At 41.9% G+C, this 20,207-nt stretch overlaps 1 protein-coding gene across 1 annotated transcript; it reads right to left on the bottom strand.

Moving 5' to 3' along the window:
* Positions 1–629: 629 nt before the first annotated feature.
* LOC133483643 (immunoglobulin-like and fibronectin type III domain-containing protein 1) lies at positions 630–19,307 on the bottom strand. The gene is given in 24 exon segments (XM_061785124.1): positions 630–2,327; positions 2,753–3,079; positions 4,115–4,411; positions 4,491–4,683; positions 4,759–4,844; positions 5,429–5,737; positions 5,845–5,973; positions 6,030–6,206; positions 6,276–6,575; positions 6,649–6,942; positions 7,056–7,197; positions 7,324–7,448; positions 7,566–7,898; positions 8,518–8,790; positions 8,869–9,031; positions 9,107–9,220; positions 9,288–9,483; positions 9,560–9,605; positions 9,792–9,891; positions 10,015–10,095; positions 10,097–10,155; positions 10,243–10,365; positions 17,217–17,261; positions 19,196–19,307. Coding segments are annotated over 23 exon segments (3,912 nt in total). The 5' UTR covers positions 17,248–17,261; positions 19,196–19,307; the 3' UTR covers positions 630–2,313.
* Between the last annotated feature and the right edge of the window lie 900 nt (positions 19,308–20,207).

Raw genomic sequence — 20,207 nt, 5'->3', positions numbered from 1 at the left:
ATGCTTAACTGATGGTGAGACATTGAAACTGAGGAGGAGCAGAGGGGGATTCTTTGGTGGGATAGTGGAGTGGGCGGGCCTGTGCAATAACATGTGCATATGACAAGTGTGAAATTTTCTTTGCAATATTTAGCGAGCATTACTGCAGTGTTGCTATTGTCTTGATGAATTCATAAATTTAAGCAAAGTAACCCAGGTTACCTCCAGTGCCTCGGTAACATTAAGTTCTGCTGAGAATGTCTTTAGTAGTTGTTTTGTATTGGCGCCACCTGCTGGTTCCGAAAATGAGTGCTGTATGTATACATAATTCAAGTACATTCATAAACAAATGTCACTTTTGCACATATGTAACCTGTGACAAAAATTGAAATGTGGGTACATTGTTGACTTGATCATATGTCAGTGTGGATAGACTTTGTTACTTTTGATCTGTATACAGCTGAAGAATGGTGTCAAAAATCGATTCCATTTATTAGGGTGTAATGATAATGGCTGCTAGTTGAAATGATACCAGAATGTACAGTACTGCACATTAAGCAAGAGTAATACATAATTACATAAATCATTAGGAATAGTGGGACTGGGGACTTCACATACTACAGATTATCAGAGGAGCACACAACTCAATCGAAGGTCCCAAACACATTTTTATTTTGAAAACAATTCACGTCGGAAGGTGAATGCCAATTTCCGGGAAGCTGCATTCAAACATGCTACGCTAGAAACCGAAGTCAACTGTATATATTCATATGTATAACTTATTACTTGATGATAACAGTAAACGTTTTAAAAATATGTCTTGTAAAACACCCAAACGTTAAGACAATGAATGTATAACTATTTTACGTAGCTGTTAGACGGTACGTTGCCACCACCAACAGGACCTTCGGAAATTAGCATTGCCGGAGTAATGCAAACGTCACGACTAAACTGTTGACGGAGTTGTTGACGATTTTTAATTCGCCATGTAAGGAGAAGAGACCCACTGTGTTTCTTTGGTGGGAAAAAACAACCAAACATTTTCTTAAAGGTAAATTCACCGCCCAATTGACGTTTGGAAGTTACAAAATTTGCGCAACAAGCAAGTTTGCACGTGGGCGTAAGGCCCGACACATACCGAGCAATGGTAAAGCAAAAAATACAATTGCTAACTCCTTGCTGCGCACGAGGCGATTCACCCTCGCATACATAATAAACTTGCTGATGTGAAAAAACTACAGCCCCCAATGTTTTGAGGCGTCTTTTTTGATTTGTTTTAATTGAACCGTAAGCAACATGCCGTCCTTGTCAAGAAGCGGTTTGCCCTGCCTGCTGTCACTATATTATAACATTACAAAGAGGACACACAAGAAATGAAAGGAACAAAATTTCAGAGGCTCTTTGTTCCAGTCATTGAATATACTTGTGCATTTTGATGACGAAGACTCTCTACAGTTTTCTATTTTATCCACAGGTACATCCGCCCATCCATTTTCTGTACCACTTATCCTGACTTGGGTCGTAGACCTGCCGGAACCGATCTCAGCTTCCACAGGTACATATGAAATTAGAAATACAGTGAAGTATTCTTCTTCTTCTTCTTCTTCTTCTTCTTCTTCTTATTATTATTATTAGGAGTATAATTTATTCCGTGACCATACTCTTATCTCAAAACATGTCCCCATTAAAATGAATGGAATTACAATTGATCCATTCCAGTCCTCCAAAAAGCACTTTTTTTGTTGTTTTTAAGAAAGGAAAGTAGCAGTATGTTGTAAAATATAGTCATAAAAACATAACAGAAGAGAATGTAACTGGTTTTATGAAGTGTAATCAAGCCAAGTTTCACACACATACGCTGCTGTACATTTGTGTGCAAAGGCTTTCAATGAGCTGTCTTGTGATGCCTTTCTTCTGCTATTTAAATTTCAAATTGGAGAAAAACTCCAATTTGCCGCTGGTTGGCCACTCATGAAAACCAGTTGCACAACCCTGCACACCGCGCAATAGTTTAGTTCCATTCGGTCACGTTGCTCACTGTGTGGTGGGCCTTGCACAAATCTACTGTATTTAGGATTTTACTACCGTGTTAGTGAAGGTTCATGATGGACTGCAATGCCTTCTGTACAAATTTGGGTTACATTGTCGGAACTCTGCCGTAAACCAAAGACCCCATGTATTGCTAACGAGAGATTCCCTAAAAATGCTGAGTAAAACTTTCTGAAATGACACTTTAATGGTTTATCCACAGCTAGAAAATAGTGGGTCATTGTCAAAGCTGCGAATGAAGACAAAAAAACATTGGTGCTGCTGTTCTGTTGTAGCTTCCGTCGTTCATGTCCTTCGCTCTGTAAACAAATACATGGTTCATATAGTATATTAGAACGAAAACAAGGCTGTGGACGGGTTTTAATTACGTTCCACACCAAATGCAAGGGCATAACAGTGCCTGAATTGCTCCATATTTGTTTTCTCACTCCACTGGAATGGCGGTGAATCTGTAGCTCTCTTTTAACTCCAGCAACACAAAGCAACGAAATCGACCAAGCGCCGCTTTGCAACTGTAAATGTTTGTCAGCCAATGTACCACTGTATTTTTATTGACGTAAAAAGCTGTAAGAAAAAAATAACTCAAAACGATTGCTATGAATTTCGCGATATAGAGGAGATCTTTGCCACAGACAAAGTAGATACATTCCACCAAAAACTCAGCACTATGATAGTGGAGTTGCAGTAAGCGCAGTGCGATATTGCTATGGAACGCGGTATTTACCTCTGACGTTTAGCATCATGGAGCACTCGGCCGATCCCAGACGGTTCTCGACCACAACTTTGTATTCGCCGCCGTCTTTGGCACCCACCCTCAGGATAAGCAGTGAGCAGACGCCACACACATTGGTGATGTAGTAGTTGCTGTTGACGCTCAGGTCCACATTGTCGTGGTGCCAGGCCACGCGGGGCGCTGGGGCGCCCTTGACCGCGCAGCTCATCTGACACTCGTAGCCTTCTGGAGGCACGTGGCGCCTCAATGGGGTGATGAATGACGGCGCTGACGAAAAGTCCACAGATTTTGTCGGTGGTACTTTCGGCAAGAACCTTTCTGTAACGCAAAAGTCATCAAAAATGTTCACACATTGAGTTTGAAAGTCCCGTGAAATCTATAAAGGCCTTTTCACTCTGCGCTTAGCAACGCCGTCGACGAACCCATTTGTTGTGTACGTGCGGCAAAGCGGGAACGACGTGACGCGCAAGCTGGGCGTTTACCACAACGGTACACACCTCGTGTTGAAAAACGTTCATGCGGTGGCCCCTGGGCATCTACTTTGGGTGGGGCATCCTAATGGGTCTGGATGGGCATCAATCATCCCCGCCTCCCCTGCAACGATTAGTTTTCGGAGGGCATAAAATACATCTCCGTGCTCCGGGCAGCACCAGAGCTTTGTGCGCCACTGTGGTGTAATAGGGGTTTAACGGTTCATTTTCCGAGCAGTAAAGAGAATATTAGGTAAGGGAGCGGAAGTGTAATTGCCTCACGCTCTAGCCACATGTCTACACTATGAACAAATACATTGTAGCTCAGTTGGCTAGTGGACTTCGTGACAATACATCTGTGACGTAAAAGGAAATATCAGTACAACACTGACCTTATTGTACTGAAATGTGACTTTAAAACCGAGATAAGTACCAATCCATGATTTTTGTCATACCGTTACACCTTATCTTGCCTTCATGTGCTGTGTGGTGACATATTCTTATATCTTTTGCGCAGACTAGTCAATTTCACGCTGTAAACTGAGAATTGCGTGTACACTTAAAGGTCAAAAAGTTTTTTCAAAAACCAATCAAATTGGCGGCCCACCGGCTTCCCAGAAGAGATTGTGTATGACCGTAGGGGTTCCACTGTGTTTGGAGGTCAAATAAATCCTAAAAGCCTTATTTTTTTTTTTAGATATGGCTTAATTTAAAACCTTATTTGCTGGGGTAAGACCCCCCCAAAAAGAAAACAATCCAGACCAATGACCTGCGATGAGGAATTGTTATTTTATATGCGTCAGCTATTAAAAGGTAAGCTATGTTGATTATATTTTGCAGTATTTGAACTGAATTACTATTGCGTATTATCAGCGGCGCTTACCTCTTTCCTTCTTGGTTTCAAATGCCGGCGACACAGACGGCACTGAAAGGCCTATGTCGTTTTTAGCAAAAACCCTGAAGTGATATTGCCGCCCGGGTACAAGGTCCACAACGGTAAACTTGTTGTTAAAGAGATTTTCTGCCACCGTTCTCCAAGTGTGCTTGAAGGAATCCCGCTTTGATATGACATAGTGCAGCCTGTCGTCCTTCGTCTCGTCTGGAGAGGGTGCCCAGGACAAAGTGACTGTTCCTGGAACGTTCTGATCCAGCTCCACAGGACCTGGAGGCCTGGGATCATCTACAATTTCGATTATGTAGTAAAGAAAAACAGATTTGTGATTACTGTTTATTTGTTTGTCAGTAATGCTGACATTTACCTGTTACTCTAATTTCAACAATGAAGCTCTCTTGGCCAACGAGATTCTTGACCATGGTGGTGTAGACTCCAGAGTCGGAGCGCTCAGATGTAGGGATCAACAGTTGAGAAGCTTTATCAGAGTTGGTGACTATTACATGCTTGGGCACTGAAGTACCGTCTTTCAACCAGGAGACCTCCGGAAAGGGTGACGCCTGTTCGACAAACCTACTTATTCAAATCAACGTAAGCTTAAAAATCCACCATGACTATGGGTTCTTTTACAATACCTCAAAGGGGATGTTGAGGCGAATGGTGTTTCCCGATCTCACGACCACGAAGCTGTTCATGTTGCGATCTTTGAACTTTGGGTGTACTTTAGGGGTAAAAATAAAACCACTGTGTCATATCGGTTGAAATGATATCCTTGTTCTTCACCTTCTCAAATATAATGGTTTTTTTGAAAGATGTGTTTTTTCGTTGGGTTAATGTCATTTTTTTGGGTAATCTTAAATGCAGCAGGTATGCCACTTTTTTCCCCCCAACCTGCATAATTCTTTGGACCTCATTTCTATCCCACTGTGCTGGAACTGAGTCAGCCACAAAGCAGCCCAACCACTTGCTTTGAGTCTAGCAATTGAAATACAAAACCACATGGGCAGTCTTATCGGTTTGTGAACATAACACACGGCTGGAACAAAATGAATCTTGTCTTTACTACGTGAGTGTCATGCTGTCAAAATGGTAGCCAAGGTGCTGCAATTTGTTAGCCTCCTGAATCAATATTGTTATAAATTCACAAACAGGCCTCAGCCGCTGATAAATATTTCAGAACTCTAAAACCTAGTGTAAAAGTCAGGAAAACCTGAATGAATCATTTCTGACAGTACATATGACTCTCTCTTGACTGTCATCTGACATTCATAGAAGGCCAATGTCATCAATTCACTGTCTTCTTACCAGGAGGGGGCATGGCAGTGATGTGATTGTCAAAGCCTCGAGGTTCTCCATCACCTCCATAATTGGTAGCAACTACTCTCACCCAGTAAGCAGCCATGGCCTTTAGACCACGCACGGTATAGGTGGTGGGAGTAATCGGGTTGTCGTTGCATCGGTTCCATTCCGGACTCGCTATGGGTCTGATCTCCACAAAATATCCATGGGCTTCATCCTGCGACCCTTTCACTTCCTTGGGTTTAGTCCAAGCCAGCGACAAGGTTGTGTAGGTGCCGAATGTCACTCTGAGGTCCGTGACTTTGCCGGGCGGTTCTTCAATGACAGTAATGTAAGGTAAGTAGACTTTAAACAACATGAAAAGTTCAGTAGTAGGATTCTATCATGAGATCGGACATGAGAGTAAGATGCCGCATGCATACTCATGGGATCTCTTGCAATTACGGTGTCGCATGGAATGCTTGGATCCCCGGGACCGGATAGGTTGATTGCTGACACCCTGAATTCATATTCTGCCCCCTCAAAGACATCTTTCACCTCATACTTGGAGTCTAGGGAAAATGTGTTTATTATTGGCCTGTTGCAGCCCGTTAAATGATTGCCATACCCTTTATTGATCCTCCTTGGTTGACAAGGCTCCAGTAATTAGTGCCTTTCTTCCTTTTTTCCAAGTTATAGCCCACTATTTTGGTCCCTCCAGCGTTGCATGGAGCACACCACGCCAGACCAATGCACTCTTTACAAACACAGACCACTTTTGGTGCCAGAGGGGCTCCCGGATAACCTGTAACAAAAGCTTTCTTGAGTTTTAACTGGCCAGAAACAGTAGGCAAGGCGCATATTAAAGACTTACGTAGCTCTCCGGCTGGTATGTCTTCTGTTTGCGAGTAGTCACTAACACCCTCTGAGTTTCTGGCTCTGATCCGATAGCAGTATCTCCTTCCAGGGTCCACATCAGAGTCTTTATAAACTGTACTGCTGCCACTGATCTCACCGAGATTGAACCATTTGTTACGTCCCACTTGCTGGCGTTCTATGATGTAGTTTGTGACTGGGCATCCTCCGTCATCCTTTGGCGGTTTCCATTTGAACTCAACAGATGTCACAGAACTCTCCATAATGTCCACGGGTCCTTGTGGTGGTGTGGGCTTGTCTGTGGATGGAATCATTATTTTGCTACCACCACCTAACATGACAGCACCATACAGTAGGTCCTTTGGACTCACCCAGAACTATAAGTTGGGAAATTGCTTCTCTTGTACCAAATTCATTCTTTATTTTTATTTTAACCTCGCCACTGTCTTTCCTTTGGCATTTTGCAAGGCGTAGTTTGCTCTCAGTGGCTGATTTTTCAATCTTCACATTTAGGGCAGGCAAAAGCTCATCGTTGTCCTTTTTCCACTGAACGTTCATTGGTTGTCCACCTGAGAATTGAAGCTTCCATTCAGCAGTTTCGCCCTCTTTTACAATCACTGGCTTTATGAATTTTCCAAGTGCACTGGTGTCAATCATTGGTGGATCTTTGGGTTGAGGGGGAAAGATGTTTAAAAAAAAAAAAAAAAAAAAAAATCCATAACCAAGACCTTTACGCCCCCCCCAAAAGGATTCAGTTCAGGGTACTTTCAATTCTAACCTTGAATATTCAGTGCAGCTTCCGATTTACATCCATCTGACTCAAACCGATACACACCTACGTCATCTTTTTTACAGCAGTCAATTATCAATTTGTGAGAGGCTCCATCTTTAATAATCCTGACCCCGTCCTCATTGGTGAGCTGGTCAGATGAAAACTCATTATTCTCAATCCTTACAAGCAGCGGTTAGCATTGTTAATGAAGTCCCTTTCAGAAAATGTATTGAATAATTGAATGTGATTTTCCTGGGTATTAGATATTACTCACCGGTTTTCCATTTTTGTACCACCTTCCCTCAGAGTTCTCAGTGCTTAATTTACAATATAGCTGTGCCCATCCACCAGCAATAGCGGTGGTATCTGACAGCCCATTGACAAACTGAACACCTTGATCTGAAAAGTAACAACCAAGAGAAATTACATTCGAATTATGGAAAGAAAATGGTAATCGCAATCTTCTACAAACCACCAGACTTCAGTCATGGATTGTCAAATAAAATATTTCAATACCTTTTGCTGTGCTGGAGACGACTAGTCCTGTTCGTAATGGCCTTCTGCCTACACCAAATTCTCCGCTTCCTAGGAGGTTGTTATTGTTCTCGCCTTTTCCCTCGCCACGGCCCCCGTCAGTTTTCCAGCCGCAGTCGTCATCAGAGCCATCACCCTTGGTTTTATCAGTCTTTCTGCTACAATCATCACCTTCTCCTGTGACCATCTTCCCGTGAGACTTATTTTGTCCATCATTTTCCTCTGTGTCTGCTGGCTCCGTTTGTAGTTTCTGCTCCAAATCCAATTTACCGAGGCCATCCCGATCCTGAAGACCCTTATAGGCATTCGGATTGGCTAAATACAAATTGAAACAGATGTGTCATAACAAAATGGAGATGTAAAGTTTTCATTAGACATCAACAATATTTCTATTAGCGTTATCCCAATCTGATCATGCAATCGGGACTAATCACATAGTTTTCAGCTGATGTTTATTGGCTAAAAAAGATGGGCCTTTTTGTGTTAACAGAGCCGACTTCGTTCTGTGAAATGTTACATTTTTTTTTTTATACATTTGTAGGTAATCACTGTCCAACGAGTATCTTGCTGTAGACTCTCGTGTTACTTTATTATACCGCTTCCCAGGCCTCCATACACTCACAGTACGGAAACTGTGGGAAGTAGTTCCAAAAACCAAAAGTTCAAATAGACACAGTTTAGCAAAAGTGAAGCTTTTAAACAACTTCAAATGGAAGTCTAACAAGTGTGAATTATTTTATGACAAGCAAACTTGTGGCCCACCGGTTGCATTTAGTGTTGTTTGTAGATGAGCGGTGTACCGACCGACGACACAGCTGCACGGACTCGTCATTATACATTTAATTATGACACACGAGTTGAAATAATGTATTGTAAATGTGTGTGTTAATGCGTTACTGCGGTATCCCTAATTTCTGTCGAGTTAATAGCTCACCTTCCACCACGAGAGATGCACTGCATGATGCAGTGCCAGCAATAGCATAATATGTTCCATTGTCAGCCTCGTCACAGCGTTTAATTGTTAGTGTATGTATCAGTCTGTCTTGTGAGACGCTCATCTCGTATTTGTCGCCATGTTCAAGCGACGAGTCTGGCGTCGACCACGTTATTTTGTTGAGGGGTGTCGACAGGACGCAATGAAAAGTGGCGTCTTTGTTTTCCGAGGCCTTCGCGTTATTCATCTTGTCTACAAACTCCACTGCAGGAACTGTAGGAAAGGAAGCACGCAAATGTTGCACTGATAGCTTTTCTTTATCGGTAAATCTGTCCAATGGGAATCGCATACCTTGGAAGTCAGTAGTAAGAACGTTTGTCTCTCCAACATCGACCTGATACAAACCGGCATCTTCTGGCTGGGGATCTTTGATGGTGAAACAATACTCGTTTCCACTTTTCTGCAGGCTATGCTTTGAGTTCCCGTTGTTACCATATGGAACTATGGTACCGTCCTTATCGAGCAAAGAGGTCATATTAAAAAGCAGTCAATACTGTTTCATGTGAAATTGGCTACAATCATAAGTCACCTTGTACAGATAAATAGGGCCGTTCGGATCCAGCAAGGCCATGTCGAGGCTGAATTCTGCCTTTCCATTCGGTTTCACTTCAATTTGTTTCACATTTCCGAGATTTTCAACAACCTTGAGAAAGAACATGTTTTCACTTGGGTGACAGTAGACATTGACAGGTGTTGTAAGAATACAGTACCTTTGCCTGTTCATCTGCCCTTTCCTTTTTCATCTGATTCAGTCTTTTCAGCAGCCAGCGAAAGTCTGTAACCCCAAAGTCCAAGCAGATTCTTTGATAGTCTTTCTTTGGTGCACTGAGGAGCAGTTCCCAGAGTTTAGGATCAAGCTCTCCCTCTTTCTTTGGCGGCAGTTGTTTTTTCCTGGTGACGACAACGCTGAACAAAAAGAAATGGCTTAACGGACTGTAGGTTATGGCCAATTGTTTGCGATGAATCTTTGTTTCAAACTTACGTTTTCTTGAGCATCGCTCTGAAATCCTGTGGCGCTTGCTCGTTTGCTGGAAAAAAAAACACCCCAAAAAAAACTCTGGTGTGTAAAAAGTACCAACCCAAAGCCACCTTGCGCATATTTATGGTCATGTAAATCTTAAATCCTTATAGACCTTTGTCTCCTAACTTGAATACACTCAGCTCTTTTGACAATTGCTGAATTGTCAATACTGCAGATCAAGTCTGTGTCTCACCTTTGATAATATTGAGGGTGGTGGAGCAAACAGCCGTTCCATATTCATTCGCGGCAAAGCATTTGTACGTGTCGGCAAGGTCAGCTGTTGCTTTTGGTATCTGCATACAGAGTGCGTTATTAGTGTCGGTCATTAGGTACTATTGTACATGATTGTAATTATGTGCCTTTTAAATACAAAGACATATTTTGTGTGGGTTGCGGCGTCTGCTTTTATTTGTCACCTCCAGGATGTGTTCTTTGGTTTTTTCATCATATCTAATCTTGTACTTCTCTGCGTCATTGACGTCCCCCTTGTTTCGTCCCCCACGTGACACTCGGTGTCGGCTCACCACTGATGATTGCTTTGAAAAAAGCTCTTCTCCCTTAGGAATACATTTATAAAAAAAAAAAAAACAGCAGAATTGGGTGTACTTTTAGAAAGTGTGAGAGTGTTTCATTTTGTTCCTTACCGTCATGGACAGTCACGGCCGTCGGCTTTCGCGTGAAGTCGGGTGTCGATTTTCCTGCCGGAACTTGCTGGACGACCTGAGTAATCATGACACCGTGAACCCTGGACCTCCTGGTGATGGCCACTAACAAGCAAAGAAGATTATTAAGCAGTTGAATGTAGGTAGATGATGGTTGGTTTACGAAAACCCTGCATGGTATTAATTGTTAGAGTAGTTCAATCAAACAAATAAATTAGAGTCTATAAAGCATGAAACCATTAGCTCAATTTAACCAAATACACCGTCCAATGGTATATTGTAAACATCCAGCCATTTACAGCCAGTGATTCCAGTTCTATCGGAATTACACAAGATGGCGCCTTCTCCCTTCTGATCTTATGAACCGCCACAGTATGACAGGGCCCTTGGTCCAAATTGCAACAAATGTGCAATGTAAATTGCAACAAATGTGCAATGTATGATTCAGTGAAACGAATGAATGAATGCATGAGCTGTGTAAGTAACCTGGGGCCTCATGTGCAAAGACTTGCGTGGATTCCTAAAACATGGCGTACGCTCAAATCCAGAAAACGTCGTACGCACAAAAATATTCAGATGTATGAATCGTACTCATGAATCCAAGCACATTTCCTTCGTACATTCCAATCAACGTGGAAATGAGCGCACACGTTGGAGTAGCCGACTCCTCCACGTCCACATTTGAATATGCAAATCATATTTAAATGAACCCTGCACCTGAGATGCCAATCTCTGCATGATCAGGAAAAAAAGGAAAATGAGCAAGTTAATGAAGAAAAATATTGTTTCTGAATGTGAAGTGGCTCAATGAAGCGGAGGCATGCAAGAAAATCCTCTTTGGCACGATGTCCGACGGCGTTAACAACACGCGAAAGAGGAGCGAATGGGACGGCGCGTGTGCGGCTGTCAATGCTGTGGAGACAGAATAGCGCGCACACGCTGAACTCATAAAGAAGTGGTCAGACATTAAGGTGGGTGTGAAGCGGAGGACAGGTGCCCACCGCCAGAGTGTGGCCAAAAAAAGGCAGAAGAACCGGCGCGGAGGGCCTCCCGATCGTGGGTGACCCTGCTCTCTCAAGGGTGATGGGAGGACATGTGACTATGATCACCCCACAAGGTTCATACCATGTATTTTTTACAACAACTCATAACAAATGTGTTCATACAGTAACCTACACTCAGCCCTGTGAGATAAAGGTTCATGCGTAAAGGTTGGATGTATGTTTGGTATTTGGAATCAATCTTTTGAATTCAAATAGAAGCACATCAGCATATCAAAGAGGATATCAAAAACTTTGACTTACTTTTTGATGACTCAATTTATTATTTTAATACTCAGGAGAGGACATGCACACTGACAAAAAAAAAAAATCACGATTTTTTTATTTATTTTTTTTTTTAGAAGAGGGGTAAATTATTTCAATTAAAACACATTTTAATCATGTGCAAACGATGTACATGTTCAAATGAAGTAGATTCAAAGGACTTTTTTTTTTTTTTTTTTTTTTTTTTTTCTCAGTGCATGTGCTGGAGTCACGAAGGGCAATAGGCCTCGATCAATTAATAGGTGTCCTCACAAATATCAGTGGTTCATTAAATCGACTGGTTAACAAATGAATTCTCAATCCTTGCCTCAATTGCATTGTTGAAATCAAATGTTGCCGGGCTTGAATTGTTCATCAGTGCTAATTATTCATGTGTCTCTGGTGTGCAGATTTCTGAGAACAGTTTCCCAGCATCACCTCGAAGTGTCGCCAAAGCACCAAAAGCTGCAGAGACGTGCGTACGCCAGCCATGCAGTTGGCGTTGAGGCACCCCACAGTTCCACGGTCATGTCACTCTTGATACATCTGAACTTTGCCGTGAAAAAGAACGGACGCCACGTTTTTGTGCGTACGCACCTTTTGTACATGACGCCCCTGGTGCGTTTGTTTTCATGATTCAATTATACTTTGCACTTTCATAACATTTAAGAGCCAGTGCATTTGATAGTATTTTTAGATACCAGTGAACACAAAGTGACCGCTCTCAGTAGGCACCAAACCAAACGATTAAGAAGTGTTGAAGTTAAATAGAGCTACGAGACCGATTTGAGTCATGTGACTAATCTAGGAGTTTGCTAAAGATGACTCAACAGCAGCTTTATCCAGCAGGTGTCGAAGTAAACACCATCTGTTGCTACAGTATGTGTGAAGGCATCATACTTCATGGTGACGCATTGCTGCTTCACCGCTGTGACCTGAACTTTTACAATGGCTTAGTCAGCCTAAATGATGTTTCATTGATAAAGCAGAGCGATATAATACAGGCGTTCGGCATCTGAATGGTGAATGTAAAATGATGTTTGATTCATAAAACAAAGTCATATAATACAAGCGTTAGCTATCTGAATGAGGAAAGAAAAGCGTGAAAAATTCCATTTAATTTCAGTTGCGAGTGCTTGTTAGAGGCGTGTTTATGTAACTTCAGAGCCTGTTTATAAACTTATTTTCCCTTAGGAAATAATGTAAAGTGAATTAATCCATTGCGGGGTCATCTCTCATCATAAAACCATTATTAACTGTCCAGGCAATGTTCAGGTAACATTATATTTACATACATTCATGAGTTTCTTATTATTACTACTTAGCCCTATTGTACTGAGCCGACAGGTACTGTACATGTGCACCACTTATGTTGTTATGTTACTGCTTTATGGTAATCATCCTATTTACATTTCATTTTATTTTTTTTTTTAAATCTGTGGCGTTAGCAATAAATAAGACAAGGAAAACCAAAGCACACTTGAGGAGTTGCTTCTTTCGATACCCACCGAGCTGAATTCTTACGTGTAGCGCTAACAACATACGTCAAGCTTTTGTGCGTCAAAAAGCCTATCCCAGCTATCATCAGGCAGGAGGCGGGGTACATCCTGAACGGGTTGCCAGCCAATCGCAGGGCACATACAAACAAACGAACAACCATTCGCACTCACATTCACACCTACGGGCAATTAACCTACCATGCATGTTTTTGGGATGTGGGAGGAAACCCGAGTGCCCGGAGAAAACCCACGCAGGCACGGGGAGAACATTCAAACTCCACACAGGCGGGGCCGGGGATTGAAACCCGGTCCTCAGAACTGTGAGGCAGACGCTCTAACCAGTCGTCCACCGTGCCGCTCGCGACAAAAACAAACAAACAGAAAAATATTTTTGGAGTCACTGATGGTGTAGTGCACAGGTGTCAAACTGGTGGCCCAGGGGGCCAGATCCGGCTGGCAACATCATTTTATGTGGCCCTCGAAAGTGTGTCGACTTCGTGTTTCTTGTGAAACTACCAAAATTAGTGTCTTGTATAATGTTGAGATATTGCAAGCATTTTATGTTACCAATCACCTTTTTGAAATAAATGTAATAATAGTTGAACATTTTTTATTGGCTTCTGATTTTAAAACTAGTTTTCCATCAATTTGTTGTGTATATTTGATGGGTTCAGTCATAACGGCCCTCCAAGGGTAGCCATAACTACAATGTGGCCCGTGACAAAAATGAGTTTGACACCCCTGGACTGTAGTGGTACAGTCGCCTGACTTTGGTGCGGGCAGCCTGGGTTCAGTTCCCACTCAGTGATGGTGTGAATGTGAGTGCGAATGTGTCTATATGTGCGGCTAGGAGTTTTAGCAAACAATATAATCACAGATGTAGTCCAATCGAGCTACTACTTTTTACACGTGTTTTTATTGCTATCGGTTGAAAAATTTAAATAGTCCATTTGACTTAGTCTTTCCTGTTTACAGATCAAAATCTGCATTTTTCAATTTCGAGTTTTTTTTTTTATTCAAACCTGGCAACCAACCAGTATGATATCATGCGGCGTGCAGAAGCCGCATCATGAAGTGTCATGGAGGATGCGTTGAACATTATTAGATTCGTATTCAAGGAATGTGTTTTGGATGACTTGAGAAATGAACTCAAAGAGAAGAGTCACAAAAGCTACATCCAATTTCAGATAAGCTATGTTTAATTCACAGTTAGGGTTAGTTCATGGTTAGGGATAAGTGAAGGTTAGGCTTTTTAGGCTTAGGGTAAGGTAACCCTAATCCAACAAACCACTCATTAACTATGCTTGGCTGGTTATGTGTTTAATTAGGATGACAATAAACTAATAGAGAATACAGAGACTGGTTTGGGATGATTAAAATAAATTGATTTGAACGTGTCAGTACAGCTAACAAACACACAAGTACAGACCGTGTTGACTTGTCATGCTAATGCTGATTATTACGTGTAAATATGTGCAGCCGAATAAGATTGTATGTCTTGTCCTATGACTTACTCAACCCAAGTAATGACCTTACTCGACTAGCTTGACTATTGTAACTTGGGACTTCCTTGAAACTTGAAGGTAAGACTTGAGAATTACTTATGACTTGCTGAACCTAAGCGGACTTGACCCAAATATATGATTCTTTTTATGTCGGTCCAAGTACTACAAGTGTGAACACGGCCTTATACTGTCTGTTCTACTTTCACGACGTCGCCACATTCAGTTGTCACCCGGAGAACGCAGGTGATAATGCTAATAATGATATTATCACCGGGTGTCTTTGTGGACAATGCGGAGTGACGGGAGAAAAAGGTTTCCTCCATTCAGCGGCGGAAAATGAGCAGATTTGCTTTGACAATGTGACGAAGCAGCTCCAAAGTGAACTTCAAAGTGAAACCGGAGCCTCCTGCTCTCTCTGAAGTCACACATTAGCGCATGCATCCCAAGGCTGTCTTATTATTTTACCATTACCATTAAGAGTTTCTGCGAGATTACACGTTCATCATCACATTTTTCGGCAGCGACTCGCCTCCTGTCAGAGGGCATACGTGCTGAATAGTCATTAAAACCAATGCGTCATCTCTCCAGGGGGTGCTGCTGCTGTGCACTTATATCATTCGAATGCAGGCAGGACTTGCGGTAAGCGTGTTCCTCGAGCGCTGATTCGCACTAATCCAAAGTCTGCCAGGACGGCGGCAGCTCGTTTCGTTCTGCATACCAAACACTATTCTTTTCATTTGGATTTGCAGCAGGCTCAAGGAGCCGTGAGAATTGGTTGGCTGTATCAAGCTGATGTCCACGTCATGATGAGCCACTAATGCGGGCATCGGGAGTCATAGGCGTTTGTCTTCAGGTTGACTTGTCAGTGAAATTAACCCTATTTTCTTCCATTAGGATAAGACACAGGACAACATAGTACAACCCCAATTCCAATGAAGTTGGGACGTTGTGTTAAACATAAATAAAAACAGAATACAATGATTTGCAAATCATGTTCAACCTATATTTAATTGAATACACTACAAAGACAAGATATTTCATGTTCAACACATTCCAAAACAGCTGGGACAGGGTCATGTTTACCACTGTATTACATCACCTTTTCTTTTAATAACATTCAATAAACGTTTGGGAACGGAGGACACTAATTGTTGAAGCTTTGTAGGCGGAATTATTTCCCATTCTTGCTTAATGTAAAGCTTCAGCTGTTCTACAGTCCGGGGTCTCCATTGTCGTATTTTACACTTCATAATGCGCCATACATTTTCAATGGGAGACAGGTCTGGACTGCAGGCAGGCCAGTCTAGTACCCGCACTCTTTTACTACAAAGCCACGCTTTTGTAACGTGCAGAATGTGGTTTGGCATTTTCTTGCTGAAATAAGCAGGGGCGTCCGTGAAAAAGAAGTTGCTTGGATGGCAGCATATGTTTCTCCAAAACCTGTATGTACCGTTCAGCATTAATGATGCCTTCACAGATGTGTAAGTTACCCATGCCATTGGCACTAACACAGCCCCGTACCATCCCAGATGCCGGGTTTTGAACTTTACGTCCATAACAGTCCGGATGGTTCTTTTCCTCTTTGGCCCGCAGGACACGACGTCCACAATTTCCAAAAACAATTAGAAATGTGGACTTGTCGGACCACAGAACACTTTTCCACTTTGCATCACTCCATCTTAGATGAGCTCGGGGCCAGAGAAGCCGACGGCGTTTCTGGGTGTTGTTGATGAATGGCTTTTGCTTTGCATAGTAGAGTTTCAAGTTGCACTTACGGTTGTAGCGCCGAACTGTATTTACTGAAATTGGTTTTCTGAAGTGTTCCTGAGCCCATGTGGTGATATCCTTTACAAATTGATGTCGGTTTTTGATGCAGTGCCGCCTGAGGGATCGAAGGTCACGGGCATTCAATGTTGGTTTTCGGCCTTGCCGCTTACATGCAGTGATTTCTCCAGATTCTCTGAACCTTTTGATGATATTATGGACCGTAGATGATGAAATCCCTAAATTCCTTGCAATTGTACGGTGAGGAACATTGTCCTTAAACTGTTGGACTATTTTCTCACGCACTTGTTCACAAAGAGGTGAACCTCGCCCCATCTTTGCTTGTGAATGACTGAGCAATTCAGGGAAGCTCCTTTTATACCCAATAATGGCACCCACCTGTTTCCAATTAGCCCGTTCACCTGTGGGATGTTTGATGAGCATTCCTCAACTTTCTCAGTCTTTTTTGCCACCTGCCTGTCCCAGCTTTTTTGGAACGTGTTGCAGCCATCAAATTCTAAGCTAATGATTATTTGCTAAAAACAATAAAGTTTATCAGTTTGAACATTAAATATATTATCATTGTAGTGTATTCAATTAAATCATTGTATTCTGTTTTTATTTATGTTTAACACAACGTCCCAACTTAATTGGAATTGGGGTTGTAGAAGCTGAGATGCTCTTCAAAGAATTAGGATGGAATTTTTAATGAGATATTTTTTTTTTTTTTTGATGGCAACTGAATGGGGGGGAAAAACATGCTAAAATTAGAACAACCAGCGTCACTTATTGGATTGTGTTCAACTTTACAGGTTTCACTGTATGCTTTTACAACATTTGGAAGTTTCCATTAAAACAATCTACAGCGCACTACAAAATTGTACCTTTTGGCGAGTCCATGGGTTTTAAACTCATTGCTTCAGTGTTATCTGAAACAAAGGAATACAAATCATCATATGTGCATAAAATGAATAATATCGTTGTAACAATCATTTTATTTACAGAACAGCTGATGATAAAACGGAAAATAAATCAGGGAGTGAAAACCATGAGAAAGGAACCCCAAAACACAGTCAGCAAGCTACAAAAACCTCAAATTTAATTTTAGAAATACTTGATGTGAATTGTACACAAATATGTACACTTGCATGCCTGTCAAATGACGAAACATGAATCTTCTGTAAACACAGGGACACATCCGTTGCCGTTTGGGGTGGGGGGTGGGGTAGGCGACCCCGCCCGCCCGCCCGCCAAGATGCTTGTGCCCCCCCTAGTGAATTGTATGTGCCCACCTTAAGACTGAGGTCTGGCGACGGGTCTGCACAGGGGTGCTAAAAACAAGATCATAGGCCACAAAAGGGCGTGAGACCAGGCCTTTGGAGGTTGTATCATCTTTGGGTATCAAACTATGATATCAGCTTGTCAGAGTGAGGATGCCTGGACTTGCCGGAACACTGTAAACGTGGAATGGGACACACCCGCGGACTGGGACCACCAAGATCCCTTGGAGTCAAGCGGCTGCTCCAGGGGAGGGAACCAAACACAGGCTGGGGGATGTTTGTCTTCATTAAATAGTTATGCCAGTGCACATTTATTTTATGTCACCATTTTATATTCACTTCTTTTTCAGACACACAGTTATTGAAGATCAGCAAGAGAAACAAAAGCTGTTTCAATTGACATCCTTTTATATAAAGTAAGATAAATTGGTCCGAGCCATGAGACTGTGTCTGGAAATGACTAACGTGGAAACTCAAAACGCCGCAATGGTGTTACAATTTGGAGTTCAACCAAAGTTTTAATGGGGGAAAAAAAAAACACCTCAAAAGTCAAACCAAACTTGTTCATATTAGCAAACGCTGAATCGATGCGACAGGACTCTTCTTGTTTGTTGAAGATTGTTCACCTTAATCCAAAAGGTTTCTTCAATTCTGAATTTAGAACTGAAAAGCAAAAAAAAAAAAAAAAAAGCCTGCCTGAAAAGCCTTTTTGATTAAAGGTGAAAGGTCTTCAACAAACAAGAGGAGTCCAGTCGCCATCCATCCATCCATCCATTTTCTACCGCTTATCTGAGGTCAGGTCGCGGGGACAGTAGCTTTAGCAGGGACGCCCAGACTTCCCTCTCCCCAGCCACTTCAACCAGCTCTTCCGGGGGGATCCTGAGGAGTTCCCAGGCCAGCCGAGAAACGTAGTCTCTCCAGCGTGTCCTGGGTCGTCCCCGGGGTCTCCTCCCGGTGGGACGTGCCCGGAACACCTCACCGGGGAGGCGTGCGGGAGGCATCTGAATCAGATGCCAATGATGGATGTGTTTTATCTTTGACTTAGTTGAGGAATTATTTCAGTAACTGAAGTGCAAATATTGTATTAAATTTTTTTTTAAAAGAATTTCTCTGCATCATTATTATTGGCAAGTAGCATTTGAAATTAAAAATTTAGGGACCATAACAGGGAGTATATATATATATATATATATATATATATAGGCTATGATCATGTATTAATTTGTGTACAGTCTCAAATAACAACAACAACAAAACCAAATCATCTTTAAGCTTATTCAGGTCTACTAGATATTTTAAAAGTGAATTTAACTCTGGTGAAGATTTAATGAAGGATGTCTTACATGAATGTCCACAATCCAGCAGGAAATCAGAAATGAAGGCTTCAAAAAGTCACAGAGGAAGATGATAATCTCCTGCTCACTTATTTGTAATAAAGTAATGATAAAAAAAAATCTTTTATCCATTCTTTAAAATACATTTTACCCCAATGCTTTCCCGTTCTACAGTTTAATATTCCATAGCATTCATTTAAAACTATTCCCTAAATATAATTGACTGAGAATAAGAATTCAACGACTTACTTTCAACCCTTGGTCGTCTTTGTTGAGCCGTCCGTTACCCAGCCTTTTGTCTTTACTCTGTCTAACCTCGAGGGTGAAGGCGACCCTTTTTGTTGGGCAATAAAAGGCTGAAACCCCTATGGTGTTGAAAAGTAGTTGGTAAAAAGCCATATTTACAGCGGTAGTAAAGGATGGTGGTTCCTTTTTCACGTCCTAATGAAAGTGATAGCCTCGGAATTGGATTGGAAACATAATCGTGACTTAATCTGCTATTGGCCACATCCGACGAACAATATACACCGTTACAAAATGAATTCTCTGATGACAGCAGTTCTACAATTTGGACAACAGATGGATGATATTTGGCAGTTGGCCATTCATGCATTTGAGTGGCATATTTCTGCGATGTGTATGCTACGTTCGCTCTCTCCTGCAATTTCCCACAAAGCTTTGATCCCGAGTGTTCCCACTGGCAGCCTTAGTGTCCTTGTAATGCGATCTTTCTACTCAGGATTTTAATGGTTTAGAAACATTAACATGAGCCGAATAGACACTTAAAAGTGTCGATGAAAAATCTCACAGCATCCGCTTTCTGTCCAGCAGGTCATGCGGTGTTATATAAAGATGAGAGCTCATGCGGTGTGAGTGCGTTGAGCACGAATGGGGGTTCATGTTGTCTGGGGTCACCTAGAGATCAAAAGATAATCCACGACTCAAATAAAAGACCTAACTCCAACACTGTCTCTATAATGACCAGTAAAAAAATACAATTTTATAAAGTGGGAGCACCCTTTAAATGTTATATGATCGAATTTACAAAAAAGTATTTAGGGTCCGTAACCAAAGAGGGTCTAACGGTCATTCTACTGCAGTGTTAAATATGGAAAGGCAATGAAAAATGGCCAGACAGTTCTTAAGCCTTAATGATGCCCTGTAATCTTCAAGGTGTCATGTCCCCATGTTATCCGTGTTTAAAAAAAAAAAAAAAAAAAAACTATGCTGTAGCCACCTGCTCAATTTTGTCAATGAAGAA

Source organism: Phyllopteryx taeniolatus, chromosome 9, assembly GCF_024500385.1.
Source record: "Phyllopteryx taeniolatus isolate TA_2022b chromosome 9, UOR_Ptae_1.2, whole genome shotgun sequence".
NCBI classification, from domain to species: Eukaryota; Metazoa; Chordata; class Actinopteri; order Syngnathiformes; family Syngnathidae; genus Phyllopteryx; species Phyllopteryx taeniolatus.
Note: the sequence above shows the minus strand (reverse complement) of the source record. Positions and strands in the feature narration are given on the sequence as shown.